At 36.8% G+C, this 21961-nt stretch overlaps 2 protein-coding genes across 3 annotated transcripts in view; one reads left to right on the forward strand and one right to left on the reverse strand.

The window, feature by feature from the left end:
* SUMO1 (small ubiquitin like modifier 1) overlaps window positions 1-18864 on the forward strand; it is a 33853-nt gene extending 14989 nt beyond the window's left edge. Inside the window, exons 3-6 of the mRNA XM_047868784.1 lie at window positions 3798-3872; window positions 8031-8108; window positions 10652-10723; window positions 18018-18864. Coding sequence (XP_047724740.1) covers window positions 3798-3872; window positions 8031-8108; window positions 10652-10723; window positions 18018-18086 — 294 coding nt within the window. The 3' untranslated portion in view covers window positions 18087-18864. The remainder of the gene's footprint in view (window positions 1-3797; window positions 3873-8030; window positions 8109-10651; window positions 10724-18017) is intronic.
* Window positions 18865-20258: 1394 nt separating this feature from the next.
* Window positions 20259-21961, reverse strand: part of KIAA2012 (KIAA2012 ortholog) — a 110109-nt gene continuing 108406 nt past the window's right edge. For both annotated transcript variants that reach the window (XM_047870605.1, XM_047870604.1), the window contains exon 24: window positions 20259-21607. In XM_047870605.1, the coding sequence (XP_047726561.1) occupies window positions 21469-21607 (139 nt within the window). In that variant the 3' untranslated portion in view covers window positions 20259-21468. The remainder of the gene's footprint in view (window positions 21608-21961) is intronic.

A 21961-nucleotide genomic window follows, 5' to 3' on the forward strand; every position in this document is an offset into this window, starting at 1 on the left:
TCTAAGTCAGGTTGGAGAGGATGACTGTGAGTCATTAGGATCTGAGAGGTAGTTGGAATCATGGGTCACCCAAGAGAGAAGGCAGAAGATTGAGGACCTGGAATCCAGAGGAGACTCCCAGCATTTAAGGAAATAGCCAAGATAAGGAGAGAATGGAATCTTGGAGGCCAAAGGTCGAGAGTTTTCAGGGAAGAAATCACTAAGTGTCTATTCTGTTACTGTTAAAAATGAGATTTGAAATTGTCCAATAAATTTAGCAATAAGGAGTTGAACTAGTAACCTTGATGAGAGCAGTATCAACTGGAATGGTGAAATATAAACCAGATTTTGTGAGTTTAAGGGTGAAAGTGGAGACAGTTAATGCTGACTACTCTTGTAAGAAGTTAAAAGAAAAAGATGAGGACAACAACTAGAGAAGATAGTCGAGAAGGGAGTATTTTATTTTTAATTTTTTTAAATGTTTGTTTATTTTTGAGAGAGAGAGCGTGAACACGGGAGGGGCAGAGAGAGGGAGACACAGAATCCGAAGCAGACTCCAGGCTCCAAGCTGTCAGCACAGAGCCTGACACAGGGCTTGAACTCATGAACCGTGAGATCATGACCTGAGCTGAAATTGGACACTTAACCAACTGAGACACCCAGGTGTTTAAGAGAAAGGAGTATTTTAAAAGTGAAAATAAATGTCATGAAAGGTAAGAATAAATTCCAGATAGGAACATAAAGGAAAATATTAATCCTAGTTGGAAGGTTGGGGGGGTGCTGTGGTTCCTGGAAGAGTTTTTGTTTTGTTTTACTTTTTAATCTCCTGGAAGAATTTTGTTTTATTTATTTTTTATTTTAGAGATTGGGAGCCGAGGGGAGAGAGAACTTCCAGTAAGCTCCCTACTCAGTGCAGAGCCTGACAAAGAGCTCGATCCCATGACCCTGGGATCATGACCTGAGCCGAAATGAAGAGTCAGATGATCAACCTACTGAGCCACCAAGGCACCCTGTTAGAGTTTTTAAAAATGTATTTATTTGTTTTTGAGAGACAGAGCACGAGCACGGGAGAAGCAGAGAGAGAGGGAGACAAAGAATTCAGTCAGGCTCCAGGCTCCGAGCTGTCAGCACAGAGCCCATTGCGGGGCTTGAACTCACAAACCATGAGATCATGACCTGAGCCGAAGTTGGACGCTTAACCAACTGAGCCACCCAGGCACCCCCAGAGTTTTTAATACTAGACTTCAAATGACATGGGGGATGGATTTCTCTGAGGTGATTTCAGGAAAAGTTGAGGGGAGGAGGTATATTCTAGGTAGTGGAAACAGGGGTTGAAGGTGGAAGAATGCTGGTAGACTTTTCAGGAAACAGCAAATAGTCCAATTTAACCATATCCTCAGGTTTGTAAAGAAAGTGGTAGAAAAATGAGAATTGAGTTTAGTAATGGAAACTGAATTTGGTGCTGTGGAGTTTGGTTCTAGGCCTTAAAGAACTGGGAGCTATTAATGCTTTTTGATAGGAGTAGTTATCCAATTAGAGAAGCTGTAGTTGAGAAAAACAATGTGGAGGAGGGATTGGAGGAGGGGAAAGAACTCTTTTGTCTTTCCTTGAGTAACCTCTGTAGCCATCTTAGCTAAGAAAACTGGAGCAAAATCACTCCCATTGTACTGATGGATTGCTGCTGGAGGTGGGGGTGGCGATGCTCCTTCTTTGTATTAATTCAAACAACGCTTCCTAACACCCCTTTTCCTCCCAGTTAAAGAGAACTCCGCTTCATTGCTCTTCACTGTGTGGAATAAGCTGTCCTAACCCTCTCTAGATACTTAAAGAAGAAGCAGCTGTTAACTATGAATATAAATTCATAGAAATGTGGTGATGTGACTGTATTTGAAGACAGTCTTCTAGTTTTCAGGTGAAAGACTGTCTCACTAAAGAAGGTTCATTTTGTCTGTTGCCATAATATGCAGTAGTCAGCAAATGTTGAAAGCACTGCAGAATGAAAAACAGGCAAGGACTTACACTAACGAAGTCAATTCTGTTGTCTAAGCATTTCCTTGGACTCTAGCCTGTGTCTTAAAGTTAAAAGCTACTTCTAGTTTAAAATGTTCTGTTAAATTTTGAATGTTGAAGAGTTTTAGTTTTAAGTTTCTGGCATGAGGTACACAGGTAATATGGCCCTGTTATTTTACTTGTACAATATAATATGGTTGGTTATATTCTTATCAAGTGTGGATTAACAGAAATTGTTATATATTTAACAGAAGAGCATATGTGTAAATAAGTGGCTGATTTGGTGGCCAAACTAAGGTAAACAGGAAAGCTACTTTTTTTTTTTATTTAGAAAAAAATTTTTTTAAACATTTATTTTTGAGAGACAGAGAGAGACACAGTATGAGCAGGGGAGGGGCGGAGAGAGAGGGAGGTACCAGAATTCGAAGCAGGCTCCAGGCTCCAAGCTGTCAGCACAGAGACCAACGCGGGGCTCGACCTCACAAACCGTGAGATCATGACCTGAGCCGAAGTCGGACACTTAACCGACTGAGCCACCCAGGTGCCCCAGGAAAGATACTTTTAATGTACTATTTAGTGAAATTTTCCAAGCTACCTCCTTTAGTAAAATGGCTTTTCTTAGATACTTCATGATGAAATTGTTTTAACTAGTTTATTCTGTTAACTTCATTTTCTTTTCAATATCCCTTAATTAGAAATTATTTTATAACCCTCTTTTCTCTCTTCAAATTTTGTCTCCTCTTTCTTTTTCCTACCTACTCTATACTTTTTTCTTATTCTACTTACTACCCTAAGCTTTTTCAGCCAAGCCTAATGTTTTAAAATTGGATAGACTACTTCAGATAGTCTAAAATAATAGATGATATAAAATTGATTTGTTTTGATCCTAGAGTACATTAGACCAATATGCTGTTTGATTTTCCTTTCTAAATAGACCTTGCTTATACTAATATGATTAATTTATGTTTTTTAGTATAGTTTTGCAATTGGAGTAGTTAGCTTCTCTGATAGGCTCTGAAAAGAGAATCTTGGGTTCAGAATGTTTGGTTGATGGAGAATGAACTTCTGACTAATAGGAGTTGACTGTAGGGTAGGTTGTCCTCTGCCCAGCAGAATTAGCACCAAGTGGTAACTTGTTAGAAATGTATTTACAGCCCTATCCCTCACCTACTGAATAAAAAGTTGGGAGTGGGGCCCAGCAGTTGTTTAAAAAGTCCCTCAATTGATTCCTATGCATGGTGGGGTCTTAGACGTATTACTGTAGGATATCACAATAAGAGACCTCTATTTTTTTTATCTTTTTTTATTATTATATGAAATTTATTGTCAAAAAAAATTTTTTTTTTAACGTTTATTTATTTTTGAGACAGAGAGAGACAGAGCATGAATGGGGGAGGGTCAGAGAGAGAGGGAGACACAGAATCGGAAACAGGCTCCAGGCTCTGAGCTGTCCGCACAGAGCCCGACGCGGGGCTCGAACTCACAGACCGCGAGATCATGACCTGAGCCGAAGTCGGACGCTTAACCGACTGAGCCACCCAGGCACCCCTATTGTCAAATTTTTTAATCTTTTTTTTTATTATATGAAATTTATTGTCAAATAAGAGACCTCTATTTTGACTTCTGGAACACTGGTATTTGAAACAGTAATTGACTTAGGTTTTTTGCTTAATTGGTGTGGCGGAGAAAATAAATGCTGTTTTATTCTCAAGTACAGATTTTGTACTCAGTGAAAGTAATGGGTATTCATGAGTAAGTAATTACAATAGCATATAGGAACTTTATCTTTGAATATACTTTTCTTTCAGGAGGCAAAACCTTCAACTGAAGACTTGGGGGATAAGAAGGAAGGAGAATACATTAAACTCAAAGTCATTGGACAGGTGAGTTTCATTATTTTTCTCCTTTAACTCTCTAAAGTGAGTAATTTCTGATACATAAAAAATGATTTCAGTAAGGCAAATTATTTAAAAATGGCATTTTCATTTACTATACATGCATCTGTTGTGGGAGGTAGAAGAGGTTCATACTGTTCTATTGATCTGCTAGGCAGATCTGCTAGGCAGATTTAGATTATCTTAATTTCTCCAAATAAAAAACTTTTCTTGGTTAGCATGCTTCAGTGGCAAATATAGTAAATACTATTGAGTGATAAAGCTAGGGCCAACCGTAAAAGGGCCTCTCAGTAGTCCTTTTACTGACCCCTTTCTCTTTCCTGGCATGTCTTTTCCCCAGACTGTATCTTTACTGACCTTTCTTGAGATGTTAACTGATAATTAAGGTTAGTTGAAAATTGTTGGAGGAATGAATCTTCATATAGTAGTTCCCCCTTATCTGTGGCAGTATTTTCCAAGACCTTCATTGAATGCTTGAAACCGTGGATAGTACTGAACCCTATTTGTACTATGTTTTTTCCTGTACATCCACACCTCTGGTAAAGTTTAATTTGTAAATTAGGCTCAGTAAGAGATTAGCAACAGTAATAATAAAATAGAACAATTATAACTGTATATTGTAATAAGTCATGTGAATGTGATCTCTCTCTCAAAATATCTTACTGTACTATACTCACCCTTGTGATGATATGAGATGATAAAATGCCTACATGATGAGATGAAGTGAGGTAAGTGATGCAGGCTTTGTGATGTAGCATTAGGCTACTACTGACCTACTATGTTTATATTCTTTGTTCATATCCTTTCCCCATTTTCTGTGATTATCTTAACTGATAATTTTTATGAATTTTTTTTAAAGTTAATCTGTTTTGAGAGAGAGAGAGCGCGAGTGCACAAGTGGGGAAGGAGCAGAGTGAGGGAGAGACGAAATCCCAAGCAGGCTCAGTCTGGCAGTGCAGAGCCTGATGTGAGTTCATGATCTGAGCTGAGATCAACAGTTGGATGCTTAACTGACTGAGCCACCCAGGTGTCCCTTACTTAAAAATTTTTTAATTAATATTTAATTCGTGTACCATAAAAATCACCATTTATTTTATTATTTTTTAAGATTTTATTTTTTTAGGTAATCTCCACCTGATGTGGGGCTTGAACCTACAAACCCCAAGATCAAGAGTTGTATGCTCTACCAACTGAGCCAGCTGGGCATACCAATACTCACCATTTTTACGTGTATGATTCAGTGGCCTTTATATATTCCACAAGGATATGCTGTGCACCATTACCACTATTTAGTTCCAGAACATTTTCATCATCCCCAAAAGACATACTCTACTCATTAGCACTATTCCCTATCCTCTCCCCTGCCAGCCTCTAGCAACCACTGATCTATTTTTTGTTTTTATGGATTTGCCTGTTTTGGACATTTCATATAAATGGGATCACATGATATGTGGCCTTTTGTGACTAGTTTCTTTCATTTAATATATTTTCAAAGTTCATCCAAGTTGCAGCATGAATCAGTGTTTTATTCCTTTTTATTGCTGAATAATATTTCTTTGTATGAATATACCAGTTTGTTATCCATTCATTTGTTAAGGGACATTTGGGCTCTTTTTGTTTCCTCATTTTGGTTATTCTGAATAATTTTGCTCTGAACATCCATGTATAAGTTTTTGTGTGGAGGGATGTGTTTGATTCTCTTGGGTATGTATCTAGGTGTGGAATTACTGGGTCTAATATTCCAGACTTTATTTAACTTTTTGAGGAATTGCCAAACTGTCTTCAGCAGTGGCTTTACCATTTTACATTCCCAGCAACAGCATTGTGTGAAGGTCTACTTTCTCCATATTCTGGTCAATGCTTGCTCTTATCTTTTTTTAATTATAGTCATCCAGGTGTGTGTGAAGTGGTGTGGCACTATGTATGTATGTATGTATGTAGGTAGGTAGGTAATCTCAATACTCAACATGGGGTTCGAACTCACGACCCCGAGAACAAGAGTTGCATGCTCTTCTGACAGCCAGGCGCCCCTCATTGTGCTTTTGTTTTGTATTTCCCTGATGGCTAATGATGTTCAGCATCTTTTCATGTTCTTATTGGCCATTTGTACATCCTCTTTGAAGAAATGTCTATTCAGATCTTTTTTCCATTTTTAGAAAAATTTTTAAAATTTTTTATTCTTGAGAGAGAGAGAGCATGAGCGAGGGAGGGGCAGAGTGAGAGAGGGACACAGAATCTGAAGCAGGTTCCAGGCTCTGAGCTGTCAGCCCAGAGCCCACCGTGGGACTCAAACTCACAGACTGTGAGATCATGACCTGAACCGAAGTCAGATGCTCATCAGACTGAGCCACCCAAGCGCCCCAACAGTTTTTAATTTTGATTAATTGAATTTATTTTTTCTTTTCTTGCTGTGATTTTGGAGTTGTATCTAAGAAACTGTTGCCTAATCCAGGGTCACAGAGATTTATACCTGTAGATTTTTCTAAAATTTTTATGGTTTTAGTTCTTAACATTAAGTTTTGATGGTTTTTTTTTTTTTATTTAAAAAAATTTTTTTTTTCAACGTTTTTATTTATTTTGGGGACAGAGAGAGACAGAGTGTGAACGGGGGAGGGGCAGAGAGAGAGGGAGACACAGAATCGGAAGCAGGCTCCAGGCTCCGAGCCATCAGCCCGGAGCCCGACGCGGGGCTCGAACTCACGGACCGCGAGATCGTGACCTGGCTGAAGTCGGACGCTTAACCGACTGCGCCACCCAGGTGCCCCAAGTTTTGATGGTTTTGAGTACTTTATGTGTTAGTTTGAGGTAGATTCTAACTTTTTTTTATTTTTGCATGTGGCTATCCATTTGTCCCAAACTACTGTTTGAAAAGTCGATCCTTTTCCCATTGAGTTGGTTGGCATCCTTGCAAAAAATCATTTGACTATAGATATATGTGGCTTTATTTTTGGGCTGTCAGTTTATTCTAACATTGATCTATATGTTCTATGCCATGAATTACATTTTTAAGAATTATTGATTTATGGGAATGCAAACTGGTGGAGCCACTCTGACAAACAGTATGGAGGTTCCTCAAAAAATTAATAATAGAACTACTCTACGACCCTGCAATTGCACTACTAGGTATTTATCCAAGGGATACAGGTGTGCTGTTTTGAAGGGGTACCTGCACCCCAATGTTCATAGCAGTGCTATCGACAATAGCCTAAGTATGGCAAGAGCCCAAATGCCCATCGAGGATGACTGGATAAAGATGTGGCATACATATACAATGGAGTATTACTCTGCAATCAAAAAGAATGAAATCTTGCCATTTGCAACTACATGGGTGGAACTGGAGGGTATTATGCTAAGCGAAATCCATGACCCTGAGATCATGACCTGAGCCTAAATGAAGAATCGGATGCTCAACAACTGAGCCACCTAAGCACCCTCCAGTGTTGTGGTTTTTTTTTTTTTTTGGATGGTTGCCTGATGGTTTGTTTGGCAGTCTGGGTAGAAGAAAAGAACCTGGCACCATAAATTACTTTGACTCACTCAGGTTCTTATTCATGTTACTTATGTGAGAGAAACCAGACTCTGGGGTGACTTTGTGGCAGAAATGAATTTCTTGTGTGTTATTTTATGGTATATGCTTCTCTTATAGGTTTGACCACCTTCAACAGTGCTTCAGTTGTTGGGGGGGTATTTTTTGTTTTGAGTTGCTTTTGGGTGTTTGTGATAGTTTAACTTCTCTTTATTTTGAAAATAGAATAGACATGTAACTATGAAGGAATACATTCTTTGATATACATGTGTTTATTTATACTGCTAATTTTAACATCCAGGACAGACTGTAAATTTTTTTGAAATGGACATTAAGTAACTTTGAGGATGCTTAGAGTATTCTAATAAACCCTGTTAGGAATGTTAAAAAGAATATGTGTGTGTGTGTATATGTGTGTGTGTGTGTGTGTGTGTGTGTGTGTGTGTGTGTGTGTGTATACACACATGTATATATATTCATGTATTTTAAAAATAGTATTTTGGTGGGAAAGTGACAGGGTTTATGTTTCTATTTGTACTATATGTGTACTTAAATAATTTTTTTCAAGCAAAGCAAATAGTTTACACAAAGGGATAATTATTTTTCTTTCATCTCCTTAGGATAGCAGTGAGATTCACTTCAAAGTGAAAATGACAACACATCTCAAGAAACTCAAAGAATCATACTGTCAAAGACAGGTTTGTATGTAATGATATAAGATACAATGTTTTATATGTCATTAATTTTTCTTGTAAGAAAGGTTGTTAAAAGAAAAATGATCTTTTATTATTTTCACTATTAGCAGCCGAAGGAGAAAACTATACCTTGTTTAATTGCCTTTTTCCCCATTGTGGCCCATTTCAGAATTTAAATTCATAAGGTTTGTGGAACTATTTTGAAAAGTGATTCAGAGTTGTAAAAATAGCTATATGAATATTTCTATTTTAATGGCTTACCAGTGTATGTAACAGTAAAGGCAAGTAATTTTTGGTGATCACTATGAAATTTCCTTGTTTTTAACCAAGGTAGCCATATGTTAAATGTAAGTACTAGTATTATTAGTTTATTATCTTTATATATAGTACTATAGGTTACTGCTAATTACATTATGTATTTTCAACATGAAGGAATTTTCTCTCCTGTAAAAAAATCAGGGGCACCTGGGTGGCTCAGTTGGTTAAGCATCCAACATCCGCTTAGGTCATGATCTCACGGTTCATGAGTTTGAGCCCTGCGTTGGGCTCTGTGCTTACAACTCAGAGCTTGGAACCTGCTTTAGATTCTGTGTCTCCTCTCTCTTCCCCTGCTCATGCTCTATCTCAAAAAATAAATAAACTTTAAAAAATGTTTTTAAATCATAAAGAAGGCTTATTAATTTATTAATATAAATTCTCAGATCCTGGCCTTCATGAGCTCGATTATTAAATCAATAATTCTTTAACCTGCCTGGGTTCAAATTCAGGCTGTACTACTGTCTGACTGTGGGATCTTAGACAAGTTATGTGCCTTGTTTCTCCCTCAGTAGAATGGGAACATCATAGTAGTACCTACCTCATGAAGATAACCTACATAAAGCTGTTAACATGATGCTTAAAAATGCTCAATGAATGTTAATCATTATTATCAATAAAATAGAAAATGTAATTGTAATTAGTATTTAGAGGAGACAACCAAGATTTTAATAATTATATTACATGATATTAACTTAGGTATTACAGGTTTTATGTTTAGAAACTTTGCTTTTTATAGTTCACATTTGTAACCAACATAAAACTCATTTTGCCAGAAGAAAAGAGATCACTTAGGTGTTAGGGTGAGTAAAACAAATATTTCTTTGTTTTTGATGTTAGTGGTTAAACTCACTAAAATCTGATTAATTGGTGCTCAGCTAGTTCACATTTTAATAATATTGCTGGGAGCTAAAATGGAGATGTTCACAGGGGAAAGAACATATGTTAAGTGCACTATGGTCCTTAAAGACATTGCCTTTTAATCCTCACAACAGCTAGTCTTTTCACCCCATCTATAGATGATGGAGTTGGTTACTGAGGAAGAACAATGCAAAGTAAAGAGGTAAATCACAGTGCTAAAGTGAAAGCTAAACTTTGATCCAAGATTGAAGATGGTGGGTTTGGGGGTGTAACTTTCCTATTTATGCTTCAGAGTATACTTTACAGTCTTCAGAAAAGTTTTTATGCTTTGTTCAAAGAGGCTTGATAATTTTTTCTTGTATTTACTGATATACAAGGAACAGGAAACTTAATTTTTCTGAAGTATGTAACATGCAATAGAGATTGAAAAGTATATAAAGTAAGTATTGAGTCATTTTTCAATTTTGATGTTATAGACTGGTTTCTTTTTGACTTCAGCACAAGATAAAGTTTTTTAAAAGATTCTATAATTAAAACAAAGAATATTTTGCCCTTGTCAGTTATGTTTATTATTTTGTATAAGCCTAGAAAGAATTTAAAATCAAATGAAGGATAAGTTTGCAGGGTCTCATATATTTATGTATATACTGCTTGGAAGATAGTTTTAATTTTTCTACTTTTAGACTAAAGAAATGATTCTTGATTTATACTTACTAGTGAAGCAGTTTTTCTTTAAATGAGTCATTTCTTCGCTTTTAGCTCTTTTTGTTGAATAGTTGATAGTTATAATGCTGTCTGGGTCATCACAGGTTTACTGTAGCTTACTTGGCTAGCTACTGTGCTTTACCATATATATGTGATTTAATCTGCTTAAAACTAATTTTGATTGTATAGGTGGAAACTAGTGAGAGTGCTTATCCAATTTCTGATTTTATCTTTTATGTTAGCATACAGGTTTTAGAGGAAACTATAGAATAGTGGTTAAGAGCACAGGTTTAAGAACAGATGGGCCTTAAATTGGTATTTGGCCTGTATGACCTTACCATGCCTTAGATTCCCTACCTGTAAAGTGAATATAAGGTGATAATATCTACCTTCCAGGATTGTTGTGATGAACATGATTATGTATGTGAAATACTTGGTATAGGGAGGGCCCAGCAAATAGGTGGTACTCAATAAATGGTAATTATGATAGGATAGATATGCTTTATGTTCAGTGTATTCTGTTGAAGCTCTCATGTTTGCTTTTTGTGCATCAAAGTTCCTACTATCTCTTTTAAGATTTGTGTGCGTGTGTGTGTGTGTGTATATATATATATATATATATGGTTTTGTTTTTGTTTTTGTTTTTTTTGTTTTTACCTTTTTAGGGAGTTCCAATGAATTCACTCAGGTTTCTCTTTGAAGGTCAGAGAATTGCTGATAATCACACTCCAAAAGAAGTGAGTATAATTTCTTCTTTGGGTGAAAAAAATGTTAAATTCTTTCCTTTTTTTTTTTTTAAGCAGGCTCCACACCCAGTGTGGAGCCGTGTGAGTCTTGAACTCAAAACCCTGAGATCAAGACCTGAGGTGAGATGAAGAGTCAGATGCTCAATTGACTGAGTCACCCAGGTGTTCCCCCAAAATGTTAAATTCTGCATTGAATCATTGGTTCACTGGTATTAAACTATCCTTTCTTGAATATTTTCTGATTTAAGTGGTATATGATTTGTCAGAGAGAAAGATAGTCTTTTGGGTTGAACTTCCCATATATTGCCTTAAAAATTGCCAATAAAAAGAGAGGTGGAGGGGCGCCTGGGTGGCTTAGTCAATACAGCATGCAAGGTTCGAGCTTTACATTGGGTATAAAGATTACTTAAAAACAAAATCTTAAAAAAAAAAAAAAAAAAAAAAGAGGTGAGGGGTGCCTGGGTGGCCCAGTCAGCTAAAAGCGTCCAACTCTTGATCAGCTCAGGTCATGATCTAATGGTTTGTGAGTTGGAGCCTCACATCAAACTCTGCACTGACAGTGTGGAACCTGCTTGGGAGTCTTGTCTCCTCACCACCACCCCCCCCCCCACCCCATGCTTGCATGCTCTCTCTCTCAAAATAGATAAATTAAAAAAAAAAAATGTTTAGAAAAAAAAGAGGTGGCAAGTGGGAATTGAGTACTGAAATCATAAGGCATGTACATTGTTTTGAAGAGGAATAGGTGTTCCTCAAATTTGGTAGATTTCTGGTACACTTTCATGGTGCTGGTGACCTTAATGGTTCAAGTTTGATCTTTGATCTTTGGCCCATTTTGAGAACTTAATACAAAAGCTTAGTGTATATTAATATATTTGGCTCTGTCATCTTGATTTATGTTTTTAATGCTTCTGTGTATTCGTTTGTTTCATTGTATGGTCTCTTTTCTTTTTTATATACCCCCCTTCCCTTAGAAGCATCTGAAAGTAATAAAGTATGAGAGAGATTGTGAATGTGCACATCCATTTATTTATTTATTTATTTTAATTTAATTTAATTTTTTATTTTTTTAAATTTACATCCAAATTAGTATATAGTGCAACAATGATTTCAGGAGTAGATTCCTTAATGCCCCTTACCCATTTAGCCCATCCCCCCTCCCACGAACCCCTCTAGTAAACCTCAGTTTGTTCTCCATATTTATGAGTTTCTTATGTTTTGTCCCCCTCCCTGTTTTTATATTTTTATTTTCCTTCCATTATGTTCATCTGTTTTGTCTCCTAAAGTCCTATGAGTGAAGTCATATGATTTTTGTCTTTCTCTAATTTCACTTAGCATAATACCCTCTAGTTCCATCCACATAGTTGGAAATGGCAAGATTTCATTCTTTTTGATGGCTGAGTAATACTCCATTGTATATGTATACCACATCTTCTTTGTCCATTCATCCATCAATGGCCATTTGGGCTCTTTCCATACTTTGGCTATTGTTGATAGTGCTGCTGTAAACATGGGGGTGCATGTGTCCCTTCGAAACACCACACCTGTATCCCATGGATAAATGCCTAGTGGTGCAATTGCTGGGTCCTAGGGTAGTTCTATTTTTAGTTTTTTGAGGAACCTCCATACTGTTTTCCAGAGTGGCTACACCAGCTTTCATTCCCAACATCTATTTATATTTATACAGATTTCCCCCTCCAAATACAAAATAACATTTCTGATATTTCTGATAGTGGGAACAATATATGGTTATTACTAATTTTTTTTTCTTTTTTTTATTTAGAGTGTGAGTGGAGTAGAGGGAGGGGGAGAGAGAGGAGAAGAGAGGGAGAGAGAGTCTCAAGTAGGTTCCATGCTCATTACGGAGCTTGACATGGGGCTTGATCCCATGGCCCTGAGATAATGACCTGAGCTGAAATCAAGAGTTTGATGCTGAACTGACTGAGCCACCTAGATGCCCCTATTAATTTTTTATTTTCAAAATATTTCAAACTTGGAGTTGTTATAAGACTAGTATAATATTCTCCCGTATAACCTTCTCATTAGATTCATCAATTATTAATATTGTGATGCATTTGCTTGATCAGTTTCTCTATGTTACATATTATCATTGATGGATTATTTGAGATTAATTTTGTAGATATCATGACCCTTTACTCCTGAGTATTTTAGTGTTACCTCCTAAGAGCCACAGTTAAATGATCAAATATGGGAGATTTGACATTGATACAATACTGTTATCAAGTATGCAATCAGAATAGTCAGATTTTGCCATTTATCCCAGTGAGGTCCTTTATAGCCTTTTTAGAAAAACTTGACTTAGGATCCCTTATTAGGGGATTAGTATATTGTAACTAGTTATTACCCTCTTTTTCATCAGCTGGACATTTTTTATTTTATCTATTAATTTTTTTTTAATGTTTATTTTCGAGAGACAGTGTGAGTGGGGGAGGGGCAGAGAGAGAGAGGGAAACACAGAATCTGGAGCATGCTCCAGGCTCTGAGCTCTCAGCACAACCTGACAAGGGGCTCAAACTCACAAACTGTGAGATCCTGACCTGAGCCGAAGTCGGATGCTTAACTGACTGAGCCACCCAGATGCCCCTCAGACAGACATTTTTTAGAGTTCAGGCCATGTTTTAGAATGTCCTTCAATTTTGGTTTGTCTGATGTTTCTTCATGATTAGATGCAGTTTTGCATTTTTGGTAGGAGCAGCACAGAGTGAAGCTATTATGTACTTCTGAGTGTATCAATCACATCAGGAGGTAGGTGATGTCCATTTGTCCTGTTATGGTAACATTAACTTTGGTCAACTTTAGTTAAGGTGGTAACTGCCAGATTTGTTCATTGTAAAGTTATCACTTTCCTTCTTATCTTATTTTTTGTAGTTTTTAAATTTAAGTTTTTCTTGAGAGAGTATGAGCAGGGAAGAGGGGAAGAGGGAGAAAGAATCTTAAGCAGGCCCCACGCTAAGTGCAGAGCCCAGTGTGGGGCTCAATCCCACAACCCTCGGATCATGACTTGAGCCGAAATCAAGAGTCAGACACCCAACCAACTGAGCCACATAGGCACCCCTATCATTTTCCTTTTTAATTAGTAAGTAATTTGTGGGGAGATATTGAAACTCTGAGAATATTCTTTAGATAGTGGCCAGTGTGGGCCCCTTCAAGTTGGTGTCTGTAAATTCTTTTTGACATGTCTCCATCTTTTTTCAAGTTATTATTTTGAAATGATTTTCATCTTACAGAGAACTTGCAAGAATAGTACTAAAAATTATACTCGCTTCCACCTAGATTGGCTTATTTTTAACATTTTCTACCTTTACTTAATTATTTCTCTCGCCCATGTATATGTGTGTGTATTTATTACCAGAACCATGTGGGAGTTAGGTTGCATACACCATGGTCATTTACTACTTAATATTTTAGTGTGTAGTTCTCAAGAACAAGTATACTCCTTTACATAACCACAGTACTCTTAATCAAATTCAGGACACTTACCACTGTTAGAATACTTTACAACCTAATTTTGTCATTTGTCCCAATTATGTCTTCTATAACAAATTTTCTTCTCTATCACAGGATCCAGTTCAGTATCAAGATATTTTATTTAGGTGTCTCTTGAATCATCTTTAATTTGGAACAGTTCCTCAATCTTTCTTTGTCTTTCATGACGTTTACATTGTTAAAAAGATACAAACCAGTTATTTTCTAGAAAGTCCCTCAATTTGGACTGGTTTCCTTATGACTAAGATTTAAGTTATGTATTTTGGGCTGGAATACTACGTAAATGGTGATATGTCTTTCTTAGGGTATAGCATTTGGAATACATGAAGTCCCTTAATTTTTTTTTTTTTAATTTTTTTTTCAACGTTTATTTATTTTTGAGACAGAGAGAGACAGAGCATGAATGGGGGAGGGGCAGAGAGAGAGGGAGACACAGAATCGGAAGCAGGCTCCAGGCTCTGAGCCATCAGCCCAGAGCCTGACGCGGGGCTCGAACTCACGGACCGCGAGATGGTGACCTGGCTGAAGTCGGACGCTTAACCGACTGCGCCACCCAGGCGCCCCAAGTCCCTTATTGATAATGTTTATTTTTATCACTCAGTTTAACTGTTTTGTTTTTTCTTTACAATGTAGTTGTTACTTTTCCTGTTGTAATTTGTGGGGACGTACTTTGAAACTACATGAATATCCTCTTTGTCATCAAACTTTTTCCTGGTTTAATATCTACCTACTTTATTGAGTACCTTCTTTCTTCTTTCTTCTTTTTTTTTTTTTTTAATTTTTTTTTTTCAACGTTTATTTATTTTTGGGACAGAGAGAGACAGAGCATGAACGGGTGAGGGGCAGAGAGAGAGGGAGACACAGAATCGGAAACAGGCTCCAGGCTCTGAGCCATCAGCCCAGAGCCCGACGCGGGGCTCGAACTCACGGACCGCGAGATTGTGACCTGGCTGAAGTCGGACACTTAACTGACTGCGCCACCCAGGCGCCCCTTCTTTTTTTTTTTTTTTTTTAAGATTTTCTTTTTAAAGTAATTTCTGCACCTAATGTGGGGCTTGAATTCACAATCCTGCGATTGAGTCTCATGCTCCACCGACTGAACCAGCCAGGTGCCCCTTGAGTACTTTCTTAATGTCTGGCACAATAAGATATAAAATACTCATCTTGTATTTTCCCTGTCCTAATTTGACATAATCTCTTCAACGCAGTAGATATTTACTACATTTTAGTGACTCATTCCTCGCTATTATTATGAGATTATCTTTTCAGAAGCATAATGGGGCAGAGTGAGACAATAGGTATTTAGGGAGTAATCCCCTAACTTCTTGAAGCTGATTGCTTCCTATTTTCCATAGATGAAGGATATTTGCTACCTTCCTGACTTAAAGGCATCTTGTAATGTTTGACATTTTATTCCTTGCTGTTATTTATCGGGCTATATGTGCAATTAAAATTTAGTTTGGGGCACTTGACTGGCTCAGTCAGTGGAGCATGCAACTCTTGATCTTGGGGTTGTGGTTCGAGCCCCACTTTGGGTGTGGAGATTACTTTAAAAAATCTTTAATAAATAAAATTGTTTTAATAGCATCTTTTTTTTTTTTAATGTTTATTTATTTTTGAGAGAGAGACAGTGAACAGGGGACGGGTAGAGAGAGAGGGAGACACAGAATCCGAAGCAGGCTACAGGCTCTGAGCTGTCAGCACAGAGCCTGATGCAGGGCTTGAACCCATAAACTGCAAGATCATGACCTGAGCTGAAGTCGGAGGCTTACCCAGCTGAACCACCCAGGCGCCCCAGCATCTTTTTTTTTTTTTAATTTTTTTTTTTTAACGTTTATTTATTTTTGAGACAGAGACAGAGCATGAACGGGGGAGGGTCAGAGAGAGGGAGACACAGAATCTGAAACAGGCTCCAGGCTCTGAGCTGTCAGCACAGAGCCCGATGCGGGGCTCGAACTCACGGACCGTGAGATCATGACCTGAGCCAAAGTCGGCCGCTTAACTGACTGAGCCACCCAGGCGTCCCCGCCCCAGCATCTTTAATAATTATTTTAACATTCATAAATAGACCACAACCAAGATATCCATAACACTAGAGCCAGCCTGAATCACTTAAAAAGTCCTAAATCCATGTCTAGTTTTTTTTTAAGTTTATTTTGAGAGAGAAAGAGAGTGGGGGAGGGGCAGAGAGAATCACAAGCATGTTTTGCTCTCAGCACAGAGCCCTGTGCAGGGCTCGAATGGAGGAACTGTGAGATCATGACCTGAGCCGAAATCAAGTTGGATACTCAACCGACTGAACCATTCAGGTGCCCCCATGTCTGTTTTATTTTTAGATTTCTTAGAGTATCTTTTCATATTTTGTAATTCTGCACCAAAAATGTCACCTATAACTTTTCTCGCTGATCTTAGACTTTCCTTTATTTTTCATTTGCTTTTGTGATCCACTGTAGTTTAGTGGAAACAATGGCTAGTTTTTGTTTTCAGTGTGCCTGTTACAGTGCTTCTGAACCCTGATGGCACAACAGAATCAACAGATTCATGGTCCTTTACCCTCACTGAGGGTCATACTTAGGTTTCTGTATGACACCATGCCCCTTTATGTACTCTTTTTTAAAATAAAGAATAATCATAGTTAAAAGTAATAAAACAAAATACCAAAGTATATAAAGTAGGAAGTAATTACCACTCTGAATATCTCTACATTCCCATTTCTCAGAGGCAACCATGTTAATGTCTTTATGAAAAAATTCCAGAATATTTCAGTGCTTATAAACACATTAAAAACAAACAAACAACCACACAATAATTGCCTCTACTTTGCTTATTAGTGTTCTGTAAAAGGCATTTTGAAGGATTCCCCTTTTTTTCTTTAAGAATTGAGAAGGGCAAGGATGACAAATCTAGCGTATAAAATTGGAGTTATCAAGTAACAGTAGATGTATGGATAACGTTTCTATATTGAGAGTGGTCACTGCCAAAACTAATAGTTATATGCCAGAAGAAATTGTAGATGACAAAGCAAACTACTTAGAAATGAATCTTTAGGTAGTATTTTTCTAACTAAAACCACATATATTTCAAAGTGAGATCAAGTTTTTTTGAAATAAATGAAAGAGATTCTATAAGGTAATTACATCTAGAAGTAAAAAATGATTTTTTAGAAAATACTATCAAACTGTTGCTTAAACTGTTAAATACATGTTTTGTTAGATTTGAAGCTCTTTTTGAGGTACTTTTAAAAAACACACTTTATATGCCAAGTATACTAGGAGGTGAATTTGGCTCAGCTGGGTCAGATGAATGACTTCATAGACAGAATCAGGAGGACAGATATACCTCTATGTTCTTTATATTAAAGGAAACCCAGATTTGGGGTGCCTGGGTGGCTCAGTTGGTTAAGCTTCTGACTTCAGCTTAGGTAATGATCTCATGGTTTGTGGGTTCAAGCTCCGCGTCATGCTCTGTGCTGACAGCTCAGAGCCTGGAGCCTGCTTCAGATTCTGTGTCTCCCCCTCTCTCTGCCCCTCCCCCACCTTCCCCCTCTCTCTCTCTCTCTCTCTCTCTCTCTCTCTCTCTCTCTCTCTCAAAAATGAATAAACATTAAAACATTAAAACAAAAATAAAGGAAACCCAGATTCTTAATCTTAGAACAGGGTAACTGTGGATCACTTCAGCATTTTTTTGCACTTTAAAACAGTAAAACAGTGGCCACATAATTGCAGCCAGTTAAAAAATAGTGCTTTTGTATTCTAACATATTTTTTCCCCCTCTTTTACAGCTGGGAATGGAGGAAGAAGATGTGATTGAAGTTTATCAGGAACAAACAGGGGGTCATTCAACGATTTAGATATTCTTTTTATTTTTTTTCTTTACCCTCAATCCTTTTTTATTTTTAAAAATAGTTCTTTTGTAATGTGGTGTTCAAAACGGAAATGAAAACTGGCACCCCATCTCTTTAAAACATCTGGTAATTTGAATTCTAGTGCCCATTATTCATTATCACTTGTTTTCATTGTGCTGATTTTTGGTGATCAAACCTCAGCCCCCTTCATGTCACCCTCTCCTTTTTAAAAAAATTACATGTGTGCACAGAGAGGCCACCACCTTTTCCAGGACTGTGCATTTTCAGGCTTGTGATAAATAAGATCGACCAATGCGAGTGTTCATAATGACTTTCCATTTGGCCCTGAAGTTCTAGTATGTGATTGCTTCACTCCTGGACTATGACTTTCAGTGGGAGATGGAAGTTTTTCAGAGAACTGAACTGTGGAAAAATGACTTTTCCTTAACTTGAAGCTTCTTTTAAAATTTGAGGGTCTGGACCAAAAGAAGAGAAATAGCAGGCTGGAGTCGAGATGACAGAGATCGTGAGAGTAATGACTAACTCCAAAGATGGCTTCAATGAAGAGAAAGCATTTTAAGATAAAAGAAAAGTCTTGTCAGAAGATCCCAGAAAAGTTCTAATTTTCATTAGCAGTTAATAAAGTTATTCATGCAGAAGTGTATTCAACAGAACACTGCTCTTTTTGATTTTATTTGTACTTTTTGGCCTGGGATATGGGTTTTAAATGGACATTGTCTGTACCAGCTTCATTAAAATAAACAAAATATTTGTAAAAACCGTACTAATGTTCATTTTATTTTTAATTGTATAGAAAGAAAAAAGAAAATGCTTAAAACATAAGGTCTTTTTTGCATAATACTGGAAATTATTGTTTGTACGTGGTACAAATAAATTTTTCAGTACTGTACAGTGATGATGATCATGACTTTGAAGCACTGAAAGTTACTGAAGTGCCTTTGAATCAAGGATTTAATTAAGGCCACACTACCTTCTTAAATACTCAGTGTTCTGTTTTTTTTAAAAACTTGATATTCTTGTATGGTGCATATATATGATCTAGTTACCCAATCATATTGAATAAATGGGCATGCCAAAAATTATTAATTGATTTATATTGATAATTTTAAGTTTTTCCTTTAACAATTTACAAAATGTTCTCTGCTTAAAGTTTGGTATACTTTGTTTATATTTTCCTTTTATTACTTTATATCTTAAATATTTAATCTCTGTAAAACTAAAGTACCAAATTAGTTCCTATTAGAGAGTATAACCTTTTAACTCTAATGAATCACAGAATTTAGTATATGTATGCATACACATAATTTAATTTCATGTTATCCTAGATAGAATAGTCATCTGAGTACTTTAGAAGAGCAGGTGAAACCTGTCTCTAGCACATTTTATAAAAATTGTTACAGCTTATATAACCCTACTCAAGTCACCTGTTGAGAAATAGTTGGCTTGCCTTAAAATTCCTAAGTCTGACCCTAGCTGAAAAATTGTGTTATACGTATATAGTCTAGGTAAAATAGAGCCTTTAGACTGTCACCTGGCATTTAAATAGTGACTAGGAATTAGGCCCATTTCTGGAAAATCCTCATTGAATTGCATATTTCTGTCAGCCCTGAGTAACAAACTTGATAAGGCTATTTGAGCTATCCAGAACGTGTAAGTATATAGTTTGGTGTCTTAATTTTGTTTGCATCTCTGAAGGTTCTCAGCATTTAGGTGGTGGAGCTTAGGTACTGGGGAAATAATCTCATTTTTAGTTTATCAGATTCTTCTAAAATGCATCGCATTCTGCTATGGTTAACTTACTGATGTGTGCTTATCTGGTGTAGTAGTGCTGATAAAATAGGACTTTCATAGCAACAGTTTAATAGAATATCAGATTTGGAAGGGACCTTGAATAACATTTAGTGTAGCTGCTCTACCTGGTGCTTGACTGCAACATCCTCAATTTGTAAAAGAAGGTAGAAAATAAAGTCAGTAATGGGAATTTCCCCCACAAGGATGTTTTCCTTGAGTGTTTTTTCTTCTGTTCTTGTATTATTTGACATGCTCCTTTCTCATCTGCTTAAGTATTACTGAATGACTCGAATGAATGAATGAATGTGCAAGTAGGATGGACAATTTTGAGAAATTTTGTGACATACTTAAAATTACTATGATTGATAGTGTTTTGGCCATTTTATTTATTTTCTACATAAAGCAATACAGCAAGTCAGCAATACAGACTTGAAATTAAGCTTGACATCAGGATTGGAGAAATACAGTTCCTATAGAGAGTAAATACTTTACAAGCATTGGTGAGAAATTTGAGGGAATCATCTGTAAATACTTTTTCAGTTGCACACAGATACAGAGTAGGGCCAAAGGAAATTTGTGGGAAAATTCTGGTTCAGATACTGCTTGCTCTAACATCCTTTTATAGATCTTGTAATCATCTTTCATACCTTTTGATGATAATTCTATGACAGATACTTACTAAATACTTATTGATATTTAAAGAGATGTTAAAAATTAAGTCTGTTCCTTAATAGTGTCCATATGATTTTAAAAATGGGGAAATTATGTGAGTGGTTGGATCTTAAAGGGACAGAAACAGACCCTCAAGATTTGTTAATTATCAAGAGTCTAGAATGGTGCTGTCCCGTAGAACTTTCTATGATGATGGAAATGTTCTACATCTGTACTGTCCAGTAAGGTAGCCAGTAGCTACATGTGGCTATTGAGCACTTGAAATGTGGCTATTGTGAATGGAAAATTGAATGTTTTAACATTGAAATAGTTACATGTGGTTACTTACAAACCAGTGCAGCTCTAGAATCTATACTTTGAGGAAGTGAGAATACCCTCAACAGCTAATTTTACTCAAATGAACATTTATCAAGTGCTTACCTTGTTTTCAACAGGCAGCATATTTTAGATGTTTAGGCTGAAATAGATGTGATTTTGCCTTATAAAGAGTATGTATATATGAATTAACTCCTTAACCTATTCAGAATTATTTGCATTATGGAATTTCCATTTTATCAACTCCTTCAGACACATTGTAAAATCAAATACTTTGACTATCCTAAGATGATGTTAGTTTCTTACTAACTGAAGTTAAACTGAATTTGCTGAAATTCAAACAAATGAAATTATTGGGCAGTTTTAGGCACTAAAGTTTCTGGATTTATGGGGTTCTACAGAACATGATGGATTTAGGTGAATGAAGACTTTAGTTAATTATGTGTGGTGGGGAAGGGTGGTGGGAATGGAGGTCCTAGAGTGAAGCTAGGTGTGGGTTGAGGTGAACCAAATGAAATGCAACTTCATTATAGAAGTTTCTCTTTTTCTGTCACCACCTCCCAACTTACTTTTAAGGTTTCTTCTAGCCTTAAGGTTTGGGTATTTGTAGGAATTGGAAGTAAGAGAACACCCATGATCTGGAAATGTTCTGTGTCCACTGTAGGCCACTGGCTTCCTTCGAGAGTTCTTGGTGGAACTGAAGATGTTTCTTCAAAGCAGCTTTTTGCCTAAGGAGACAACCCACCCACAATCCCAGTATGATTAAGCATCTTAGAAATAGTCCCTATAAGCCAGTAGAAAAACTTAAGATTTGAGCAACCATCAGTTAGACTACTGATCTTTCATTTTAGTGGAAGATTATACTCCATCCATTTAGTAACTTTACACATGAGGTTTAGAGTTTCATGAACCTTCTCCTGAGAAAGTTAAAGGAAAGGGCAAACTCAAAGTTCTTAAACTTGTCTTGTTGGAAGGAACTCCCTTGCTTTCGAGATGAAACAGACCAGAGAAGTTAAAAGTACCTGGGCCAAAGTCCCAGAAGTGAAGATGAAGTAAAGCCAACTGGGATCAAGTTCTAACCC

This window comes from Prionailurus viverrinus, chromosome C1 (genome assembly GCF_022837055.1).
Source record: "Prionailurus viverrinus isolate Anna chromosome C1, UM_Priviv_1.0, whole genome shotgun sequence".
In the NCBI taxonomy this organism is placed as follows: Eukaryota; Metazoa; Chordata; class Mammalia; order Carnivora; family Felidae; genus Prionailurus; species Prionailurus viverrinus.